At 34.3% G+C, this 22420-nt stretch overlaps 2 protein-coding genes across 8 annotated transcripts; one reads left to right on the top strand and one right to left on the bottom strand.

The window, feature by feature from the left end:
• Window positions 1–370: 370 nt before the first annotated feature.
• LOC148230066 (uncharacterized) lies at window positions 371–2958 on the top strand. The gene is made up of 2 exons (XM_088197088.1): window positions 371–653; window positions 2631–2958. The coding sequence occupies exons 1-2, from the start codon at window positions 440–442 to the stop codon at window positions 2741–2743; spliced, it is 327 nt and encodes a 108-aa protein (XP_088053214.1). The 5' UTR covers window positions 371–439; the 3' UTR covers window positions 2744–2958.
• Window positions 2959–2998: 40 nt separating this feature from the next.
• On the bottom strand, window positions 2999–19835 carry LOC148230065 (uncharacterized). 7 transcript variants are annotated; one of them, XM_088197082.1, is made up of 23 exons: window positions 19648–19835; window positions 14701–14809; window positions 14418–14620; window positions 13948–14160; window positions 13721–13879; window positions 13325–13657; window positions 13004–13153; window positions 12469–12681; window positions 12226–12393; window positions 11817–12166; window positions 11538–11743; window positions 11357–11470; window positions 11114–11295; window positions 10722–10927; window positions 10465–10582; window positions 10022–10384; window positions 7874–8030; window positions 7722–7810; window positions 7297–7662; window positions 6490–7103; window positions 4472–5861; window positions 3378–3453; window positions 2999–3178 (listed from the first exon to the last, which is right to left on the bottom strand). In XM_088197082.1, the coding sequence occupies exons 1-23, from the start codon at window positions 19756–19758 to the stop codon at window positions 3168–3170; spliced, it is 5901 nt and encodes a 1966-aa protein (XP_088053208.1). In that variant the 5' UTR covers window positions 19759–19835; the 3' UTR covers window positions 2999–3167. The 7 variants fall into 7 exon arrangements, 6 of the variants coding, with proteins under 6 accessions (XP_088053208.1, XP_088053209.1, XP_088053211.1 ...); XM_088197083.1 differs by having other exon boundaries at window positions 13325–13594; XM_088197085.1 differs by lacking the exon at window positions 19648–19835 and adding an exon at window positions 14892–14964 and having other exon boundaries at window positions 13325–13594.
• Window positions 19836–22420: the final 2585 nt, after the last annotated feature.

Here is a 22420-nt window from a genome sequence, read left to right as displayed (position 1 = left end):
TATAAAAATGATTTGGGCTACTTACATTAACTGGTTCCTCCTTCATCGCTCCTCGGACCTGTTTAAGATCAAGTCCAAGAAGAAGTAAGCGATTAAAATGAAAGTGAAAAAGGTTGCTCGAAAACAAAACGGAAATATTGCGAAAAATCCTCAGCAATATTTTTCATCAAAGTTCATTACATTCAGCGTTCAATATTACCCCATCTGCAAAAAAAATAGATTTTAGTTTAAATATCATCGGATTTATAAATAATCTATTTCTTTGTTTTAATAAATAATAATAACACATTTTTATGACTTTAAATATACAAATTATATGTAATTTTAAAGAAAACATTTCCATTGACAAACGTCACAAACTGATGGTCGCTATTGCGTCCCGCTTACGGCCAACGTTACAGTTTTGCCGGCGTTTCCTCATATTCGACGTCTCGCAACGATGTTAACGACCCTCGAAGACGTCCGAGCAATGCAGCAAATCGGAGGCGGATTCTCCGTGTCGGGCGCCGGCTACTACGGCCGGCACCCGGCGCCCCCCACGCCCCAGCCCCAACAGATGGACTGCGACGAGTGGCGCGTGTCTAGGAAGCGCTCTTCTCCGTCCTCGCAGGCGGGCGCTGCGCCCCTCAAGCGACAGAGGCTGCTCCAATACGGTGAGAGAGCTACGCTGACTCATTCAACTCACATAACCTCACTCTTCTTTACAGCCGCTGCGTTACGTAGGCGGACCCCCCACCACTTTATATTCGATTGTATATCACTATTATTCCATTGTTCAACCAAAATATGGTGTTAGCGTTCAAATTGTGCAATTTTATTTATTCGTCGCATATTATTTGTTTACCTATCTACATGTTTGCCAAAAAAATAAAATAGAAAGTGAAAACCTAACCTAATAATAAAATAATATATATGCAAAATGAAATACTAGTTGCGGTCAGTGCTGTTAGAGACAGATGAAAGTTATGAAAAAAAAATTGTAATTAGTTAACCATTAATGTAATTTAAAACTTTTTAGACAAAATTTTAAAATACATATGTTTATCATAAACTTTTTTCAGATTTTATTTTATACTTATGTTTATCTTGAACCTATTTCTGGTGAAGGTCCAAGATAAACATTTTTTATTGCAATATTGTTAAAAATTCTCATGAGTTTTAAAATTACAAAATTGCTTTCATCTCATATGTCATTAATGTAATGCTGTAAGACCTCTTAATGCTTATATTTTTTTAAATTCGTTTAATGAATGAATTAATAATTAAAGAGTTCCTTTGCTCGAGTAATTGTTTAATATACTGAGCATAAATTGATGAAAATATACCCCAAACATTGTCATTGTGTCCAGCTAAGGCAAAAGTTTCTGAAATTCTAAAAATAGTTTGTTAAAATAATTTCTTCATTCATCTTCAATAAATTTATTATAATTCGTTTTTTATGAATATTTTTAAATTGCACTACTGATCAAAAATTTAATCTTCAATATCAACATATTTTTGCTGAAAAGGCTAATAGAATAACTTTATTCCAATTTAAAAAATATAAATAACAACATCTTCAAAAGATTTATCTAAATAATTTAGTGTGTACTTGAAGCTAAATTGTGGATATTGCAATCATATAGAATCTTTTGAATGTTTATATATTTTTACTCATAGTAGATAGACAAATTAGATTTTTATATATAAAATAAAATTCCACAATTTGAACTTTTTTTATTATATTACTGAAACTCATTCATCACTAACCATCCGAAAGCTTAAACATTTTATTTTGCGCGCGGAATCCAGTGATTGAATCGCCTTATACCACTCAACATAAATCGTTCGCATCTTTGCACATTTCATTTTTCCCCTTTTTTATTACGATCATTAACCTTTTCACCGCTGGGTTAATATGGACGTATTTTAATTTTTATAATCAACGTTAAATCTTACAATGTAACCGTAACACTATGTATACAAAGGTCGATTCCTGTAAGGAGACCGCTTTTTAATTTTATTCTATGTAGAGGATGAGGCACGAACGTTACTATTAAAATAATGTGATTATCGTTTTTTTTTATAATAATTACTGTTGTTTTCAAAAGTGAACGCAGATTGAATAAGAGTAATGCAACACTACACGCATTTGGTCAAAGATCATTAAACAGCATCATGGAATGGCTCCAGCGATTGATAACCTTGTCAAAAAGACTTGACATTAAACACAACTCTAAGTCAAAGGACATGACCGAGCCAGAAGATCGTCGATTTGACTTGGAACTTTTTTGAAAAATCATCTGACCTTCAAGATCGCCAGACTTCTGCCTTATTTATATGGATACTGTAAATAAGAAGTGTAATAATGGAGGCCATGCAATAAAAATAAGCTTAAAACATCTATAAGGGCAATATTCGTGCCTCATCTTTATAATAATCGTGATAGTGACATTATTACTACAGTGCGATCGTTATTTCGCAGAACGGCTCACTTACAGGAGTCGACCACCGCAAGTATCCGCGGTGAAACGGTTAATCGTACGAAGGATGCAATGTGCGACGGTGGTGGCCGACGATCGCTTCAATCACTTTGTTCCGGTGTTTGTCCAACTGTGCGCCAGTCAGTGTCAATGTGACTTGCCTTTCAGAGATGCCCGTCGTGCCAAACCATACGGAGCACAGGCCTGTTTTGGATAACTACGCGAGGACCACTCACAACAACCCCGACATATCACGCTGCCTTATGGCTTACATGATATAGAATCGATATATTATTAAAGTCGAAAAAAGACACTAGACTGACTATATGTGCTTAAATAACTGGATAAATGATGTGTTGTGTTAAAACTGACCAATTAATTAGAAGAAGTGTGAAAGTGGAGTTTTATATATAAAAATAATAATAATAACTGGACCACTGTTTACTATTTGTAATTTGATTACGATGTGTTAATAAAACTATTTTAATAAACAAAATCAGTTGTGTTTTAATTTGATTAAATAATAATAATAATAATGACCATCATTCATGATTATAATTTATTATTCATATGTATTTATATAAAATTCGTTAAAAATAATATCGTAATAACATTTTTTATTTTATATCATATATATATCATATCATTATAGGAATAAATGTTCCGATTGTTGTTAAAAAACTAACCAACCTCAGCAGTGACTTCTTAATTCGGATCTGAAATTAAAACAAAAATAGATAAATAACGTTTTGTTTTTTTGTTACAGATTTGGAAGCAGAACTTCAATAATAATAATAATAATTTAATGTGACTTTTATTTTGTTTCAGGCCGCGTCGAGGAATTTTTCATTTTATTTATTTTTGGAAAAATTCTCGATGCTTTTCATATGTCTTTACTGTTGTACTAATACATACCGCTTTGATTTCCAGGACAATCTTCAGTTTCGAGACGAGTAGGGACACGGTCTAGTCTAAGCCACTCGGCTTCAGCCTTTAAAATAATAAAACATGAATATAAATATAATGTTAGATAAAATAAGCGTATTTTACAAGAAATGTTCATATATTTTGAAATCACTGTGATATTATGTATTAAATAGAAATAATTAAAATGTAAGAATAATTGCTTGAGAAATATATTTCTTTGTTACTTTATTTATCTGTTTTTTATTCTTCTCTAAATATATCATATAACTAACTCAATATTAACACCTAAAGCGCCGAAATCCGATTAACACGTTTTTTGTACTCGATCGTACACGCTGTTATGAATCTCAATCTTTAACAGACTTACTGACGTCTTTAAATATTTTAGGGCACCGAAATGGGTTAATTATATTTTCGATAGTATATTCTTTTAACAGATGTCATTATTATAATTATTTCCATACAAAATAAAATAATTAGTGACTTGAGTTTTTGTTAAAAAAATCTTTTCGAATATCCATATATAATATCTTATCTAGGTATATAAATGTCACACCATAACGAATTCTCTTTTAGAATCCATGCCGACAAATTCTATGATAGTCACACATGTGGTGTTCGTATTCTGAAGCTCATTTCAAGTCTAGTATATGACATTCTGCAAAAGCCAACAAAGATTTTTTCCTTTTGCATAGATTGAATATTTACGACCGAAAAATTCTCATTGATATTACATTTGGTGAGTGACCACACCAATTTTTATAATTATCAGTAGCATAGTTTTAATAAAATTGCAATTATTTGGCACTTTTTTCAATCACATGGAAATACACCGGTTGTATGTTTTTCGCGCAAAAGTGCAGCACATTAAGTGTTGAGACAAAATCTTTTTTCAACCTTCTTGTTTACTTGGTAAATGTAAACCAGTAAAATTACTTGATATATTCCAGTCATAAAAATATGTTTACACACATTAATTAATTAATTTTAATAAAATATTATAAAATTGCAATGCAACAATAACTCGATTGATATCTAGGGAAAAAAACTTGATTAGTCTAACAGCATTAAAAATACAATACCTCAGTGGGAGTCTGTTCGTCCATATCCACAATGTCCGGCAGCGAACCGTCGAATCCGCCGGCTGAAGAAGCCGTGCCCTCATCACCGTTACGAGACTGATCGGCCTCGGCCAGATCTCCATTGCAAGATTCCACGTTTTCGATCAGATCTATCTTCAACTCGGCCGAGTGATGAGAACATCCGGCGGCCACGTCCAACGGCTCGATGTGTCTCGCAGTAGAAGACATAGAGCATGACGGATACTCGTCCAAAACCGTTCCTGCACCACATTCCTGCGGTTTACCATTGCCTATTCCGCAGGCTTCCTCTCTGCTTTCGTCTGCGATCAATTTTACGGGTTTATCCAAAGATATTTTGCTCAATGTGATGGCAAATTTGTCACTTATATCCATCAACTTTTTATTAGGATTATTGCAGCAATCGGCTATGCATTGATCCAATTGCGCGTGATCGATTCCGCATCCGACTATTGAGATGATCACGTCTCGGAGTGATTTCAGAAGATCAGTGGTGCACGGCTCCTCTTTGTGAGCTATAAAGAACTTTAAGATCTCGTTGTTGGTGTCTAAGGAAAATAATCCAAGATCGCCATTCGGTATGATGAAATCTGTACTTGTAGAAGAGACTCTTTCTTGAGATCGATACGCCTCCTGATCAGCGTTTAAATAGTGAGTCACTAATTCTTGAATCGATCGTAGCGTTCTTTGCCTGAGAGGATCGGAGCTGATCTGTTGGAGATCTCTGAAGAGTTGTATCAAAAAATGAGGTCTAGATTTATTGGCGCTTATAAGAGCTGATACTTCAGAGTATACGTTCTCGCGAAGAAGGTCGAAAAGCATTGATTTTTGAGTATTCGAATCGCTCTCCGGTGCCGATGATTGAACGTTCTTGTTCTGATTGTAACTCAAGGAGTACTTTCCGGAGTTGGAGGTGTTCTTCGACGGAAGCTTAGACGACGATTTCTTCTTCATGGCGCCGTTCGATCTAGACAAGTTCAAATTGTGAGACGTGGCTTGATTTATGTTCAAGTTGATAGAGTTGTCGTCCAGTATAGCAGAGTCCATATTCTGGTGGATGTTCAAGACGTCCGGCGGAGCATGCGAGACGGCTTCGTTGGATAGGTTCCGTCTGGCTCGTGCGTTTTCATTGAAAACGTCCATCTGGAGGTTCGGGTTGTGGTGCAGCTGGTTAAGGGTGACATTGTTGCCTAGCTGGTTGTTAACGTTTCGCTTGGGCGTGTTCAGCGATTGGACTTGGGGGACGATCGGAGTCGGGCTGGCATGCAAGGTGTTATGCGATCGTTCCATTAAGGGATGGGGACTGTGCGTTTGCAGGGAGCACTCGGCGTTTACTTTGCTCGTCCCTGATAGAAGGTTTTGTCTCGAGTAACTAGAAAACGTTATTCGGTTAGTTAAGATTAATTTCGATAATCCAAGCGTTAGATACGAGAGGTATAAGAAAAGCAACAGCGGCATTCTCACGCAAGTTTGTGCGTCTATTTGCTAAAACCAGATATGTTTTTTTAATATTAATCAACCACTATCATTATACAATCACTTCTACATATTTTTCACCTTACATTATAAATGACAGAATATCTTATTATTTCAATTCTAAACAAATTGCCAAGAAGAATACACTAATTTTGCTTTCATCCTAAAACAGATTTGTTATTATTTTAACTCAAAATGTCATCTTAAGCTCAAATTTAAAAAGATGACTGAGTATCAGATTATTCGGATTCGCCATCATTTTATATATTCGATAATAATAGCATTCCTTTCTAATAATAACAATCTGATTGTGTCAGGTCACTATAAGATAATTTTGTTATGAAAAGATTTTTTTGTTATTTTATTGAATGATTAAATGACATGACATTATCTCCTCATTCCTCTATTATTACCAACTTAAACATATTTTATGGTTTTTGCAAATAGATTTAAAGGCACTAAGGAATGTGTAGCAGTTTCCTTTTATACCCCTCATATGGAGACAAAATTAATAAAGAAATTACCTTCTAAAGTTGTCCCAATAATTGTTAGCTCTGTTGCCCGGCGGCACTTGATTGTTGAGGGCCGTATTCTGACTCAAAGTCTGGGTGGTGACGTTGGTCACGGGATGCACCGAGATAGGATGAGTGCTCGGTACCGTCAAATGAGGAGAGAGATTCAACAGTGGATTCGCATTCATATTGTTCTGGGTGGGATGATGATTTGCGAGCAAATTTGGATTGATTTGAGGAGCATTGTTAAACAGCGGATTTCCCATCAGTAAATTGTTGGGATTCATCCCTGGAATACCGATATGATCGTTCGGGAACGGTGGTACGTAAAAATTATTGATGTGGTCTACGGGGTAAGGCGGAACAGTCGGAGGCTTTTTGATTGTGTTGTTTTGCTGATTCAGAATCAGAGGGGCGCTGAATGGGTTGAAGGGTGGTGCAGCGTCAGTCTGATTGGCTGGTATGTTAGGTTGTAAAGGATGGTTCCATTGGTAGTTTGAGCGCGATAGAGAGGAATTAGAACGGCCAGCTTGGTATTCGTGATTGTTTTCGGCGATGTTTGCATTGGGCGGCGTTGAATGCGATCTCGGCTGACTTATATTTAGGATTTGAAGTTTCTCCTCCATCTAAAAGACCAAATGGAATTAGAGTAACTATTAATTATATATACATATAAAACGTAGAAAGTCAGGATCAAATATTTTCTGATTTTATTGTCAAATATTCGTACCAAATCAAAAAAAACAATTTGAGAAAGTTTATAAAGTGGACATAAAAAATCAGATAATCTTTGATCTATCTTCGTATAATCGACAGTACGTTTGCAATTAAGCTCTTGAGAGCGCCGATCTCCCTCTGTTGCATTATCAAATGATGCAGACACTGATTGTTTCCCCAAGAAGTCGAAGTCAATTGCTGCTGCTGCGACGTCAACTGTTGCTGTTGCAATGCAAGCTGCTGCTGTTGAATAGTAGCCCACCACGACGTAGAAAGCGGATCAGTCATTGTGTTACCCCACGGCGCAAAAGGCATAGGTTGCGGAATACCATAATTCGGCAACAACATATTAGTATTCCCGACTGCTTGCGGTAGACTGTTTAACGTCGACAGCGAAGACTGACTAGCGCGCCTGTCTTGGAGTAAAGACTGGCACAAATTGCTGGTCATCTCCAATTGTTGTTGCAACTGAAATACAACATAAACATTAATATATTTCCACAAATCGAATGAATTTTGCTACAAACCTGATTAGCCTTGTTGTGCCACCACATTGTGACGTGCGACTCCGAATGAGGATTATGCCAAGATTGAGATTCATTATCATGAATTTGATCTACAATATTAAATTTATGTATGAATATCAAAACTTCATCATCAAAAGGTTATTCTTCAATACCTTGCTCGTTCTTTAGAATGGTGTGCCTCAGAGAAATAGGCGGCATGGGATGAGGAACACTAGTACGTTGTTGATCACCGCTACTACTACCGCTGTCAGGACGCGAACTCTGCTCAGCCGCATTCACAGAGTTGTTGATAACATTGTTTTCACGGATCTGAAACGTGTGTTAAAGATACAGATAAAAAATCTATTTGATCCGAATTGTAAAAAAATTTAAAATACTGTATGATTTAATTGACACTTGAAACACAATCCTTCTAATATGAGACGGAACTAGGAAATCCAAACCCGGGATCCCAGACAATTTTCGATACCTATGAATCCCAGGATTAGAAAATATAACACCAAAATTTTTGGGATTTACTTTTTTATCAACAAAATTCGAATTGGCTTATATAAAAAATTGTTCTTTCGGTGCACGTGTACATGAGCACACAGATAATCAATAACATCAAAAATCGGCAAAATAGGGATATAGCGTACTCCATTATTAACCCTTTGCACTCGTAATCGTTTTCGTACTAGGTATGTCGCCAGCTCGGAAAAAATGAAAAATGTTAAATTCTTTTTAAAAATTAAAATTATATACGTAGAGCATAAATATAAATAAACTAATACCAAAAACGAAGAAATCAGAACAAACACTTGCATTTCTCTAAATTACATTTTATTTTTTTTTGGTTCTCTCAAGTACCATTGGTTGACAATCCATAACAATAAATTAACACAATAGGGTGACCACCCATTTTAAAATATTTATGGGAGCAAAAAAATGTTTTAATTATAAATAAGTAAATATACACAAATAACAAAGACATGCCGCTCAGTTTTAGATATATCTATCTGCGAACGAAGAAAGATTACATCGCTTGCAGAAATACAAAATTGTACCGTTTTACAACAATTTAAAAATCCACAAGGTATATCTATGTTTATATAAACTGATGTTAGGTATATTTTTAAAAACTAAAATACGTCCCATCGAAGGTCAAATGAAACGTTGCAGTTAATCTCATATTATTTTATATATTTCTTAATAAAAAATAGACAAAACTTTTAATGAGTAGCTTTATGGTACATATTTGTTTGTGATTTTATATATTCGAGCTAATAATGCTTAAATAGCATATTTTTATATAAAAATAAACGAAGTAATGCACGAAAAAGGGTACTACGTTTAATAATATGTGGGATGTTGATTTATTATAAATTAAAGAAACAAATATGGAAAAATATTATTTTTTAATTTTTTGTAAATCCCCAAGTTCTATTAATATACCAACTCATCAGTGTAAAACAATTGAAAATAATCAATAGGTTGTATACAGTTTGCGGGAGCTTGGGGCCTAGGACATTTATCACTTGGTGGAAATATTGCTATTTATAAGGTACATTGTCATTTATAGTTTTTATTCTCCAAATTTCTGATGTGATGCGATTTGTTTGAGGTACCGTTTCTTCCTCGCTATTATTTTAATTGCCTGTATTCCATCTTCGATTCAAGGCAACAGGCCTGATTTCGACGTTACTTTCTTTACTATCATCATTGGAAGAAACCTTGAAACAGATCGTATTTACTGCAATTTTTGTAATGCAACTCTATTTAAACCTTCTTTTTATATCTGGATGGGGACGGTTCATTGACATGGGGTTGGCAGAAGTGATTTTTTTATCTTACACACTTACCGCAATGTGACTATATAAATGGTTCTTTAATATATCTTTGGAGTTTGAAAAAGTAGTATATGGTGAGTTTGTTATTTAAAATTGTATTAAATTATATTAGATACTTTAGAAGTTATGACGATTTTTGTGCCCGTGAATAATTCCTTTGTGACCTCGATTTTCGCCCACGCCAGGCAAGATATGACACGCAATTATATCTGCAATGTGTTAAATTAATTTGACCTTATTTAAATATCGGGATTTTATAGGTAGAAACTAATGATATTATTGAAAAGCTCGTATTGAGCACTGCTGAAAATGTGCCTTAGCATGTTCAAAGGCATTAAGGTATACAGATGAAGATCCCTGATGAGATGATTTAATTTAATCAATCAAGTGAAGCAACGAGATATTTTCAAACATACGGTACATAAGGTGAAAAAATATCACAATCCTCACAAATGAAGAAATTTAATATACCTGTTTTTTCTGCTGCGACATGACGTTGATGCTCCCCGTCAGATTTGTCAAGCAGTCCGAAAGAGTCTGAGTGCTCGACATCATATCTTGAGAGTTGCCTCTTTGATTGTGACACGACTCTGCCATCTTTTTAGCATCTTGTACCGTCTCGGGCATCATCCTTTGAGCGGAATATAGATCTCTGGATGGTCTGCGATCTTGAATGCTTTCTGCAATCGGCATATCTTGAATGGGAATCGGAACTTGGATCGGCTCCTTGTTCCTCTGCTTCGCTTGAGATGGAGAAGTGAAAATGTTCGAATGGCTGCATTTGCCACGTTTGCTACTGCCGTTTTCTGATGAACGCGACGATTCTCGATAATCCTATAATAGAGCGTTGTTTAATACTTTAAGGTTATAAAGTTGTAAGTCAGACACTTGAATTATAAACTGTTGTTAAATACCTTATAGTTATCGGAAGACGGTCCAGGTAGAGATAACTTATGAGCGCACCTCTCATTGAGCTGGTTGATGTTTATTTGAGCGTTTGAAGTCGAAGAATACTCCTCATCGTCGGGATCGCTAAAATAATAGCAAGTACGTCAAAACTTTTTTGTTCATAAGCATTTGCATACATATCTTTATATTTTTAATAAAATACAACAATATTTTCGAGCATTTCATAATCAAGTACGATGGGTATGATGAAAATATAATATACCTTGAATATCCATTATCAGCTTCTGATTTCACATGACCAGTACATATTTCATCTTCGGCCGATCTTACAGAAAGAGTGCTCTGATGAGCATGCTGCAGCACCATCGGACTAGAAGAAGAACCATCCCGTTCTTTATCGTTTGATAATCCAGAAGATTTAGAACTTTCACCGAGGTGCATCATTTGCTGATTGGTCCTGTGGTTAACCTGTTTAATGTAACATAACTATTTTATTATAGAAGGACACTACAAAGACTGGTTTTATTTTATTTTTTGTATGGTGGGCAATTAAAGTAGCATATAATAAAAATTAATATAAAATAAGCTAGGAAATCAAAATGATCGAAGACTGTTTTAATTAAGCAGACAATTCGCTAAGAATATAAAACTCACATGTTTGCTCATTAGACATTCTAACTGTTTCTTTTTAGCTTCCAATTCCGCCTTGAGAGCAAGCTGCTTTCTTTCTATGGGACCTAAAGGTGGATAATTAGACGTGCCCTGTCCTTTGTTCATACTGTTCGTCCTTTTTTTATCATCTGATTTAATCGAAGATCCACTCGAATCATTCACATCTATAATTTGATACAATGTCATTATATTTAAATCATAAATGGTACAAATTTATAGACTTACCTCTATTTAAAGCATGGCTGAGGCGTCTCCGTTCTTCGGTGATCTCCTGCGCCTCTTGTTTCATCTGTTGAGTGATTTGCTGAATAGCTGCTAGATCGGCGCATATGTTTTCACCTGAAGAGTTTAAGAAATGTTTTAATTCAAAGCAAAAACTTTTAAGATCATTGCGTTCGATACATACGGTGATGTTGGTCGTCGACGTTTGTGCATTTACTCGAACTAGAGATGCAGTTCTGCAACCGAGACAGATTCTGAGAGCTCTTCTGATTCTTTGAAGTCTGCGATTTATCTTGGTTCACCTTTGTTATATTGCCATTCATAGTACTATCCGGTTTATAAGGTGGCTGCGAGTTATTGAACGATTCGGAAAATCCGGTCTGATCCATCCTGAATCAAAGATTTATAAATCAAATCACCTCAACCGCAAAACTGCTTCAAATCATTTTAGATCATAACTCACCTATTCTGATTGGTATAATGATTCTCTGGCGCATGTTGCGCCTGATCGTATAAATTATCATCGTCCATCGGATTCAATCCAAAGTTGCTCTGGATCGAATCCACAGTCCTCAGCATGCCTTTCAACTTATCCAATTCCATCTTAATCACATTCACAGCAGCCATTTTACTTTTGAGCGTCGAAGTCATCATGGCGGCGTCTTCATCGATAATACTGTCTTCGGAACCGTCCCAATTAGACATGGGACGTGGCACGCCATTGCTCTCCGGCGTGAAGAGACCCGATTGAGCATCGGCAACAATCTCCGATAAAGAATGAGTGGCCTCTTGCAAGTTTTGAATTTTTGCCACCTGAGAAACATAAGTGTAAGTATTGTGATGGATTAAATTAAAAGACCCATAATACACACCTGATTCTCAATGTGCTGCCTCCTAATTTGTAAATCTCGGAGCATGTCCATTTGCTCTGAATCTTGAATCATTGATGCTGAAGATGTGGATGCTCGTTTAGATCTACCTTGGGGGAAATCTTCTATGCTCTCTCTATCGTGGGACGTCGATCTTCGCACGCCGATCCCCTGAAGATATAAAATAACTCATCATGTATCCCAGTTCTGTAAGACCAGCATCTGAACCAAAATAAATTAACTTACGTCGCTAATGTGGGGCAGTGTGGTGGCTACACCAATTTGGTTCGAACTGTATGTTCGGCCATTCGATTGAATGCACACTGGATGACCATTGTTAAAATTGATATGGGAAATCGGCTCTTGTTGACCAGGGACGCTGTTTCCGTGCGAGATGGGATTCTCGAGATTCTCTAAGCGCGAAACATTGATCTCATCTAGCAGTGCTTTCGCTTCCGCCTATTAATTATTTAAATAAAAGATATCAATTTAATGAACACTTTATATGTGCCACAATGTATTATATTTACATATATTTATTTTTTTTAATTTTAGAACTGCAATAATATCGCTTTATCTACTTCAAAAATAAATAATTATGTTGTATTCATATTTAAATAATCATATTATTTTGTGAAAAACATTGAATTTTAAAGAAGGTAATATCTGAAAAAACAATGTTTCAGCATGTAACTTTACATATAAATTAAACTATCTTTTCTTTGTGGCAAAAACTTGCACATTATAATTTACAATATATCAATATTTGAAGTACAATTACCTGACACTTTAACATATACTTTTGCTCTTGTAGAGCCACGGCCGTCTGATACTGAGAGGCTTCAATTTTCGCTTCCAGCTCGGCCTGCCATAAATAATTATCACTATACGCTGATCCTCCACTATGAACCGAGCAAGAACGAGGTGCTTCCTATAATTAAAAAAAAAACATAAATTTTCTTAAAGCACTACAGCATTGCGAATTAGTATATAAATAATAAACAACTCTGTTAAGATTTATAACATTCTGGTCTTCATTTTAACACACACACATTAAAACGCTGTTAGTAAGCTGACATCGCACAAATCACACGAGATTTACCTTCGCGCAATTAGCATCTTCGTCATTAACAACTTCTGATATAACCACGTTTTCAGGCGTTCTCTCGTTTAAAACAGATGTTTCTTTAGGCGCTACTTCAGCCTCATTAATTTCTTCAATCTGTAACGTTTCATTATCGTTCGATTCCTCGTCGTCGTTAACCCTGAGCAAGGAATCCAACATCTCTCTCAGCTTCGCCTCGCTCTCTTTCAAATCTTTCAAGCTGCGAAGCAGATCTTCTATATCGTTTGAGCGCTCTACGTTGTCCTCCTGATAAACATCCGCCATTAACAACAGATTACGCCTTTGTAATGACGCTACTCTTTTTTGCAACTGTGTATAATCAACTTCTCAAATACATAACTAGAACCTTATTTAATCAAACTAACTACGCACCTCGTCTTCAGAGTTCCTCATGCTTTCGACCAGATTTTCCGTGACTTGAATGTATTCTTGAATCTGTCCCAAGCGCTGTTCCACGCGAGATGTGTCAGGACAAGACGATACCATACTCTCTCCGATCGCTCGAACGGCACGCATTCTAGTGATCGGCATCTAATAATAATAATATAATAATATCAATAAACGACTAGTTATTTATAGATTTTTTTTTTTTAAATTACCATATCCGAGGGTTGATGATCATTATGATTTGTGCAATTTTGATGCACTGATTCTTGATTGTCACATATCAGATTGTTAGATTTGGAGCCGCTTCCGCTGGCATATGGACCAACTGGCGCCGTGTTGTTCATGAATGTCGCATTGCTGTCGCGATTGGCTGAACCACTCCTGGATACATTTCGTGAACCATTTGATTGGTTGATGTTGGTAGCCTAAATAAAATAAATATTTAAAACAATAATTAACTTAAAATAAGAGTAAAATATTTCTACTGGAAAATAGTTCCAAATCTGATTTAAATGTATTTTGAATCGGTGGATTTTAAATGGTCTGTTTTAATAAAATACAACAATACAATCACAGCTTATAAATAATTCGGATAAATTTAATACTTTGTAAAATGAATATATAGAAAACTTTCAGTTAATTTATACTATTTTATTTTCAAACGAATGCATACTATAGTTACCATATGATTAGCTTGATTCGAATTTGGTGTTGTCGGATTAACGATCATAACGGCAGCGTGTGGACTATGAGCGCTAAGGAAGGCATTAGGTGATGATTCCTCCTGATTCTCCAAGATGTTCTCCCTGTGTCGAAGGCCTAATGTTCTAGGTTGAGGACGCACAGGCACAAATCTGTTGCTGTTCTCCAACGACAATGTATAATCTAATAAAATAAATTATAATTAGAACACTAATAAAATAATAAAGAAAAAATAGAAATATTAAGGCGGCGGATCTAATTACCTAAATCTATGTACTCGCTGTTCTCCGGAAGGGCATTGATCGGCTTACGAGTTCTGTTCTGAGAAGGTCTGGAATTGTATTCAGACACCGGCACCCAATTGATGTTGGACTGAAATATTTATAAATATATCTTATATTAAAGCAAATAACAGAATTGTGCTTTTTTTACAGAGCAATAATGAATAGAGCACGTGTGTGTATCTGGAACGACGTCTATAACTAAAGTGTTATTTTTAGTCTGGTTGAAGTTCTGGCGATAAATTTAGAACGCCACTGAGCGGCGTTTAAAAATAAACGACAGTCGAAACATGCACAAACGTGAGCATTAACTCATTAATAATAATATTTTATAAATAAATTCATGCGTAGTTTTTTTTAAATATTCTGTGGGATTTGAGAGAGAATAATTGAATAGTGCCAGATTTAAACTTACAGATAGGGATTTTACCATGATTTTTGGTTCTGCAAGCGTCACATCTGATTCTTCTGAAGACTCTAGGATCGGCGGAAGTATACATTGCTTAGCCGATAATGGGCCTTTAAGCTTCTGGTAATGATACGCTGGAGACAAATCATCATCTCACATCTTACGGTTATGAGGAGGCATTGACACAGAGGGGACAATTAGGAATCCGCAAGTAAATTTCTCTTAGGTAGTGTTGAATTTTAGTAAATTGTGGAACCATGTCAGTGTTGTGCGCAGGAGCAACATAAACTGAATGACTTAAGACTTATAAACTATATTATATATACTTTTTTAAATATTGTGACAACTTTTATCTACAACCCTTTGCAATTGGATAAATAACTTTTATCTGAGAAGTTTAAAATAATGCCACAATCATCATAACAGAACTTTACATTCTTGTTGCCAAACATTACCAATAAGTTTAATGCTAACAGGAGATAGCTACATATATTTATCATTTATTTGTATATGTCATAACATTTCAAAATACAAAATAAAGTGGTAAAAGCTTATTATCCATATTTTTACACTGCCATTTTCTTGATATTTTTAATACAACCAGTTTTAAGTGTTAAGCATGAAATTAAATAATGGTTAAAAATTTAGCTAAATTTTGATACTAATTATTTCCATATAAAAAATTGTATTTGTTCCTTTTTTAATTTTAGATTTAACAACTTTTGTAAGCCCAATGCGTATACAACAGATTAAATAATAAATACCTGCTAAAAAGCAGTTGTTGACCTAAAAAATGCGACAGAATTAATTTATTCGGGTCAGATGCGACAGAATTAATTTATTCGGGTCAGATGGAGCGCTTACGTTTGTCGTTCGTCGGGGTGAAAAATACTGTGATTATTGTATCTAGCCAACTGTGCGAAATCCAGAAAGCCAAATGATCTGGGGATGCTTTTCGTATTTCGGAGTGGGAAATACATATATATTATACTTTATGAAGATTACAAAATCATCCTGAATTTTTTTTAATCCCTTTGATGGAAGAGCACCTAGGGGGCTCAAATTTGGACCGTATCTTCATGGATGATTCTGCACCTTGTTTTTGGGCGAAAACATTCAGTTATATCTTTTTTTTTAAATTTATTTATGTCTTAGAAATGAGATTAAAAATTAAAATAAGAATAATTATTTAATAAAGGATTTCAGATTATAAGGGAAAATGCTGAATTAAATCGTTGGACTGGCCCGAGAACAGACCCGATTTGAACCCTATTGAAAATCTTTGGAAAATAATAAAGAAGAAAATTAGAGTGAACAAACCATTAAGTCTATAAAAACTCATAAAAATGATCGAAAATTGACAATAAATTGATTGAATCCTTGATTCTAAGCCGTCGCGTGTTTTAGCAGGATTGAGAGCTAAAAGCGGTGCAATAAAATAAAAATAAAGACTTACTAGTAATAATGCAAATTGTCTTTTTAAGTTTTTTTCTTAAAAAACAGTTTTTGAATTTAATAATGAATTTCTTTACTTTTATTTTAAATCTTTTTTTATATTTATCTTTAATTTTTATTTTTTTTAAATTTATATTTTTATGTGTAATACTTCAAAAAACCATTAAATAGTTAAAAAAAAATATAAATTTATTTAAAGTATAATATGATGATGTTGAAGGTGATGCATTTTTTTTGCATGCGACTGTACGCTTTTTTATACAATACATGTTCATATATTTTTGGATGTAGTCACATATATCTGTTACCTGACTTCTGACCTGTTATAACCACTTCATGTCCTAACTTGTCCATTTTTTATATATTAAGAAATGTTCAAAAGAAAAGATAATATATTCATTTGCTTCTCCTGAAGGTGAAAAAATAGTTACAAGGAATGGATCTAATTTATAAGCTATGTAAAATGTCATAAAATTCCACCTGATATTTAAAACGGGTCTTTTTTACACTGCTTTGTCCATCTTGAAATCTTTGAAATCACTTTTGAGTATTCTCACAAACACTATCTACTTATCCTATTATTACAAAAACTCGTTAAATGATTAAATATCAGCTACAGCACCTTGGACCTTATATTGATTGAAGCTAAAATTTATTAATATTAGAGCATTTCATAACTGACTATTATTCCATCAAGTGTGTTTCATTCAAAAACAAACATTCAAATGATGTAGAATAATATATATATAATACAAACTTAAAGAGTGGCAAATAAAATATTGCTAGATAGATATTGCTCATTATAAAGACAATCACAACATACCACTAATAGAGAAGTAACTATTTTTAAATAAAAATATATATTCATAAAAATTATATTTTTTAAATAAAATTAAGTAAATTTTATCACAGTTTGTCAAACGTGTATTAAATGTTACTTACAGAGTTATAGAATGTTTCAAAATACGTAAGATATCAAAAAAATACTGGCCTAATTGATTATTTATGATATTGATTGATATAAAAATGTTACTTGATATCAGTAGATTGAAAAACAATAATATTTTTGTAGCCATTTCCATCTGCGATTTTTATCGCGTGTTTCATAGAACAATCTACGTTTATCTATTAATATACAATTTATTTATTTTTTACATTAAATTATAATTGTGTAAGGTTAATATTTTATATAATAATAAGCTTATTATCATTAAAAAAGAGTGGTTAAAAAAAAACAATAACAATTAAATTATTTAACCCTTTGATCCCAGGTGGTATTTTTTCACGGCGTTTCGCACTTTGCTAATATGTGGTGGACATCTATTTATACCAAAATTTCTTTAAATATTATAGTTAAATAAATAAGTGATTTTCAGACATGAATTATATAAAATAACCATATTACAAGGTACAGAAATTTATTGCACAAAACCTATTGTCTGAAGCTAGACTGGCAAGATGATTTTGACATTATTATTTCTATTCTTGCCAAAAGATACAAATTATAAAGATAATAGGAAGAAAAACTTGAATGGAAAAAATCTATGACTGAATCGAAATCTGCAGATAACAAGTTTTTTTCATATTCATTAACAATTCAGTAATCTAACTATTTGTCCTTAAAACAAGTAATGCCACTGATTATTTTATCCACATAATATACTCATACCTGAAATATGGTGCTTTGTTAATTAACAACAATCCTATTTTTTAAAACACTGATTTATCAATGTACACTGATAACACAGCTGTCATAATATAATATGTATATAATATTATATATACATAATATAAATAGAAAATTCAAATCAATCGAGATAAAACTGAATTTATCATATTTACAACTCACTAGGTATCTGGATAAACTGAATATACATTTGAAGTCCAGGCTTAAATTTACTAAACTTCGATCTAAAGGTCTTGCTGGCATACGCCTCTAAGACTAATATTTAACAGAAGTGCATTATCAATAAAAAATAAAATTTTATTATTTAAATAGCAAATTATATTAGTAATATCATAAGCTTGCTAAGTGTGGAATATTTTTTTTAAATCCTGTCATTAAAAAAAAAGTCATTTTAAACACATCTTTCTATACTAATTTAAGAATAACTTTATAGTTATGTTTATTAACAGTAAAACACTTCCATAATCATACCGAAAAATACATATTAAAAAAATTAGTTGAAATTTGGTTTTCAAAGAAGTAAATTTTCAGGACACATTTGTTATAATGTTGTGTTTCGTATGACACACTATGAAAAATCATCTCGATCAACAAATGTTAATGGCAACAAATTAAATCAACTTTGGGTCAGAATATAAATGAAATCTCAGTCAGAATTTTATTAGCCTGGTCATATTTATATTATTCAGGGTCGGAATAAATATCAAATGGTTTGAATAAAAATACATTGTCAGAATAAAAGTATAGAATGACTGGAATTAAAATTAAGGATGATCATGTGAATTAAAAAAATTAACATTTATAAATATAAATGAGAAATAAATTATTTATTTTAGAAACACCTTATAATATATCTGGCTCGCATCTAAACCGTTGGTCAGAACAGTGAACACCCCATGAATGACTCTCAACGAATCTATTTAATTGTATGTAGGACGCAAAGGTATTCGACGAACGAAGCGGTTCTTGTGTTGACATCTGAAAATGTTGTGAGCCTAACCAATTAAGTTGGCCCTAAAACGCCTTGATAATTATAATGATAATGAACTGCCAATATGCGAATAGGCGTTACGGCAATAACAACACCACACGATAACACTATTGGCAACTGAAAAAAAAAATATTCTGACCATCTATCAAAATAATTCTTACCATTTAATATAAATTCTGACTAGACTAATTTAAATTTTAAAATTCCGACCAATTAATTGTAATTATCTAATATATATTCTGATCCGAAAAATACGAGCCATTGCTAAAAAGTAAACATAAACAAAATCATATAAAATGGAACCTTTCTGGCGCTATTATCAAATGTATAATAAATTCCAATATTTATTGTAAAAAACAAAAGAAGGGAAGTAAGAAAATGGGGTACCGATCCGGCAGCGGAGTCCCTGGGGTCACAGCGGTCTCTCCTTGTGGGCGTGACGGCCTCGCGGGGCAGACCTCCTCGCGCGCCCCTACCGCGCCCGCCTCGATTACTCATATTCGCCAAAAGTTATTTTTACGCCATTCCGTCTCGCGAAAAGTGACAGCCGCCGACGAGACAAACACTTGCCGAATGGTTTTTAAATATACATCCAGCTTTAACACCATCAATTACAACCATGTTTTATAATAGACAAAATAATAAAATTTGTTTTTAATCAATTTACCAATTTAAAAATGTTTTAATTTAAAAAATTACAATCTTAGAAAACAAATTTCTTTCACATTATTACATTAGCACATAAATTTGTGCCACGACGTTTTCCGGTGCAAGTAAGGGCTGACATACACGCTGCCAGTTGCTGGCAAATTGACTGGTGGGTCACTGGCACGCGACGACTGGCATTCCAGTCTACTGACGCCTTACCGTTTACACAGTGCCAGCAAGTGATAGAATTATTGTTGCGAAAAATCATAACTCACCTTGCGCCAGTACGGTAGTGTGGTGGAAGGGGGAGCTGGCGTGCCAGCAAAACAAAAATATTTGTTCTGCTGCTGGCATGCCTGGCATTCCAGCTGCTGGCATGCCAGTGACGCACTGGCTTATCCAGTGACTGGCGTTAAGCGTTTACACAGTTCTAGTCAATGGCATCCAGTGACTGGCAACCTCGACTGGCGCGCTGACTGGCATCGTGTAAATCAGCCTTTAGAGCTGATAAGCGTCCCTCGTGCTAGCTAAATGTATTATGCTACAAGTCGATACATGCGAGCGAGACTCGGATTAGCACAAATTAGAACTCATTTAGGGCGCTAATCTCGTTCTAAGATATTATGTAAGTAAAATAAAAGAATATATAAAATAAGGTGCTAAATGTTCTTATACGTTGCATTTTCATATAATCGCATTATTATAGCCCTTACTGTCGATGTTAAGCTTTTGAAAATATTTATAGATATTATAATGCAATTAAGTTGATTTCGTTTATTTGTGACACTATTTTCTTTAGCCCTTTAGTTACGACCGAGAGTTATATCGCTTTGTCGCACGGTGGGGTTTATTGTTCGATCTAGGCGGCTAAAAGTAAATTATAAAAACTGTAACGCAAGTAAAAATAAAAGGTTGGTCTATAAAGCTAATAATTGTGCAAATGACAATCAATGATTTCCACACTTCTTGCATAACGCCCTCACGATCGGTTGGAAGTCAGTCATCCCTTCGAGTGTACGCATCGTTTCTCAGCGTCTATTGCATACTTGTACATTGAACAGTTATTGTTATAAACGTACTTCGACGCGCCACGTTCCGAATCATATCCCCGTGCAAAACGGACCAATCAGCGACGAGCTTCTCACACCCAATCGGAGAAGGGATCTCCGCGACCAACCAGTGCGCCTGGCACGCGACTCGACGACTATATAAGGAGGGTCACGGCCGGCGTAATTCACTCTTTCTTGGGAATCCAAGCCGGGAGGAACTCTCCCTCTACACTACTCATCAAGAACTTCAGAACGGGAGGAATCTCCCTCTTTTCATCAAGAACTTCAGAATGGGAGGACCTCTCCCTCTTCAAGGAGCATTCCACGTCCAGAAGGAGTCCGGAGTCAAGATCGGTCATTCGTCTTAGCTTCGTCAACCAGCCACGAGAGACTTTTGTAGCGACTTATTTCAAAATAAAAACATTTCAAACGACAATTCTCGCTTATATCTATAATACCATTTATAACATTATTATTATTTTATTTGAACACAGTTAAAAATGAAAACCATAGATTGTAATAAATCATTTAACTGTTTCTACTTTTCATCGCTCTATGTTGCTATAGCTGTCATAATAAATACAAAATATGCTATTTTTAAGTTTTTTTTCCTGATTTTTTTTATAATTTTTAATTCATTAGTTACATTTTCCGAAGCTTTTTAGTATTTATATTAAATACAATATGAAGCTTTGCTTTTTTCTTTATAATACATGTAAAATTGACTATGGATTTTTCCGGTTTTTAACACATTGCATATCATTATTCCTTAAAATGGGACGGGGCTTAGTCGTGAAAATTAGAATCTAAACCTTTTAAACTATCATAACTTTTTAATTAGTAAACGAATTAACATCAAATTTGAAATACAGATTTGTAATGATTATGATTTTAAATGATATCTTCACTATGGTAAAATCAGTAAATGTCAAATTGTGGATCGCGTACCAATAAAAAAATATACAGAATCACAAATATACATATTTTAAAAATAAAAACGTTATAGATTATGATAAAATGATGGTCAAATACTTTTACTTATTATAAACAATCATCAATCTTTGTAAGCTATACAATTTTTTTATAACTACGCGGCGAAATTCGCACGACCGTTAAACGTCAGTAAAAGATTCAATGATGCTCAATATGTATGATGGATAGGTGTGCAATGCTGTCACCAATACAACTTTTACAATGAAATATTTGTGGTATATATATAACTTCAAATGACTTTTACTTCAACAGCTTATGGGGGCCAAAATAGATTTGTTATGGCCAAAACTGGTCGGCGCTTGAGTAGCATTGGCGTGACGGTTTTCTCTCTCTCTCCACTGGCAACCTTCCTGGCGTGCGGGCGCATCTTCTCGCGTCCGCCCTTTTTACAATGTAAACAACTGTAACCGTCAATAAATATACTACTGCAGCGGCTCAATCTCTGACTCATTGCCACCCGCCACCATCAC

The sequence above is a fragment of the Plectrocnemia conspersa genome, unplaced genomic scaffold (genome assembly GCF_051122295.1).
Source record: "Plectrocnemia conspersa isolate PC_06_02 unplaced genomic scaffold, ASM5112229v1 ptg000011l, whole genome shotgun sequence".
NCBI classification, from domain to species: Eukaryota; Metazoa; Arthropoda; class Insecta; order Trichoptera; family Polycentropodidae; genus Plectrocnemia; species Plectrocnemia conspersa.
This window is presented reverse-complemented; position numbering and strand designations above follow the sequence as displayed.

Excerpts from the sequence above, each read along its gene's own strand:
- LOC148230066 (XM_088197088.1), top strand. The coding sequence starts at position 440 with ATGTTAACGACCCTCGAAGACGTCCGAGCAATGCAGCAAATCGGAGGC. Across the intron at positions 654-2,630 it reads ACAGAGGCTGCTCCAATACG|AGATGCCCGTCGTGCCAAAC; the intron begins GTGAGAGAGCTA and ends CTTGCCTTTCAG.
- LOC148230065 (XM_088197082.1), bottom strand. The coding sequence starts at position 19,758 with ATGAGTAATCGAGGCGGGCGCGGTAGGGGCGCGCGAGGAGGTCTGCCC. Across the intron at positions 13,658-13,720 it reads TGAGGAACTCTGAAGACGAG|TTGCAAAAAAGAGTAGCGTC; the intron begins GTGCGTAGTTAG and ends GATTATACACAG. Across the intron at positions 10,583-10,721 it reads GCTGATAATGGATATTCAAG|CGATCCCGACGATGAGGAGT; the intron begins GTATATTATATT and ends CTATTATTTTAG.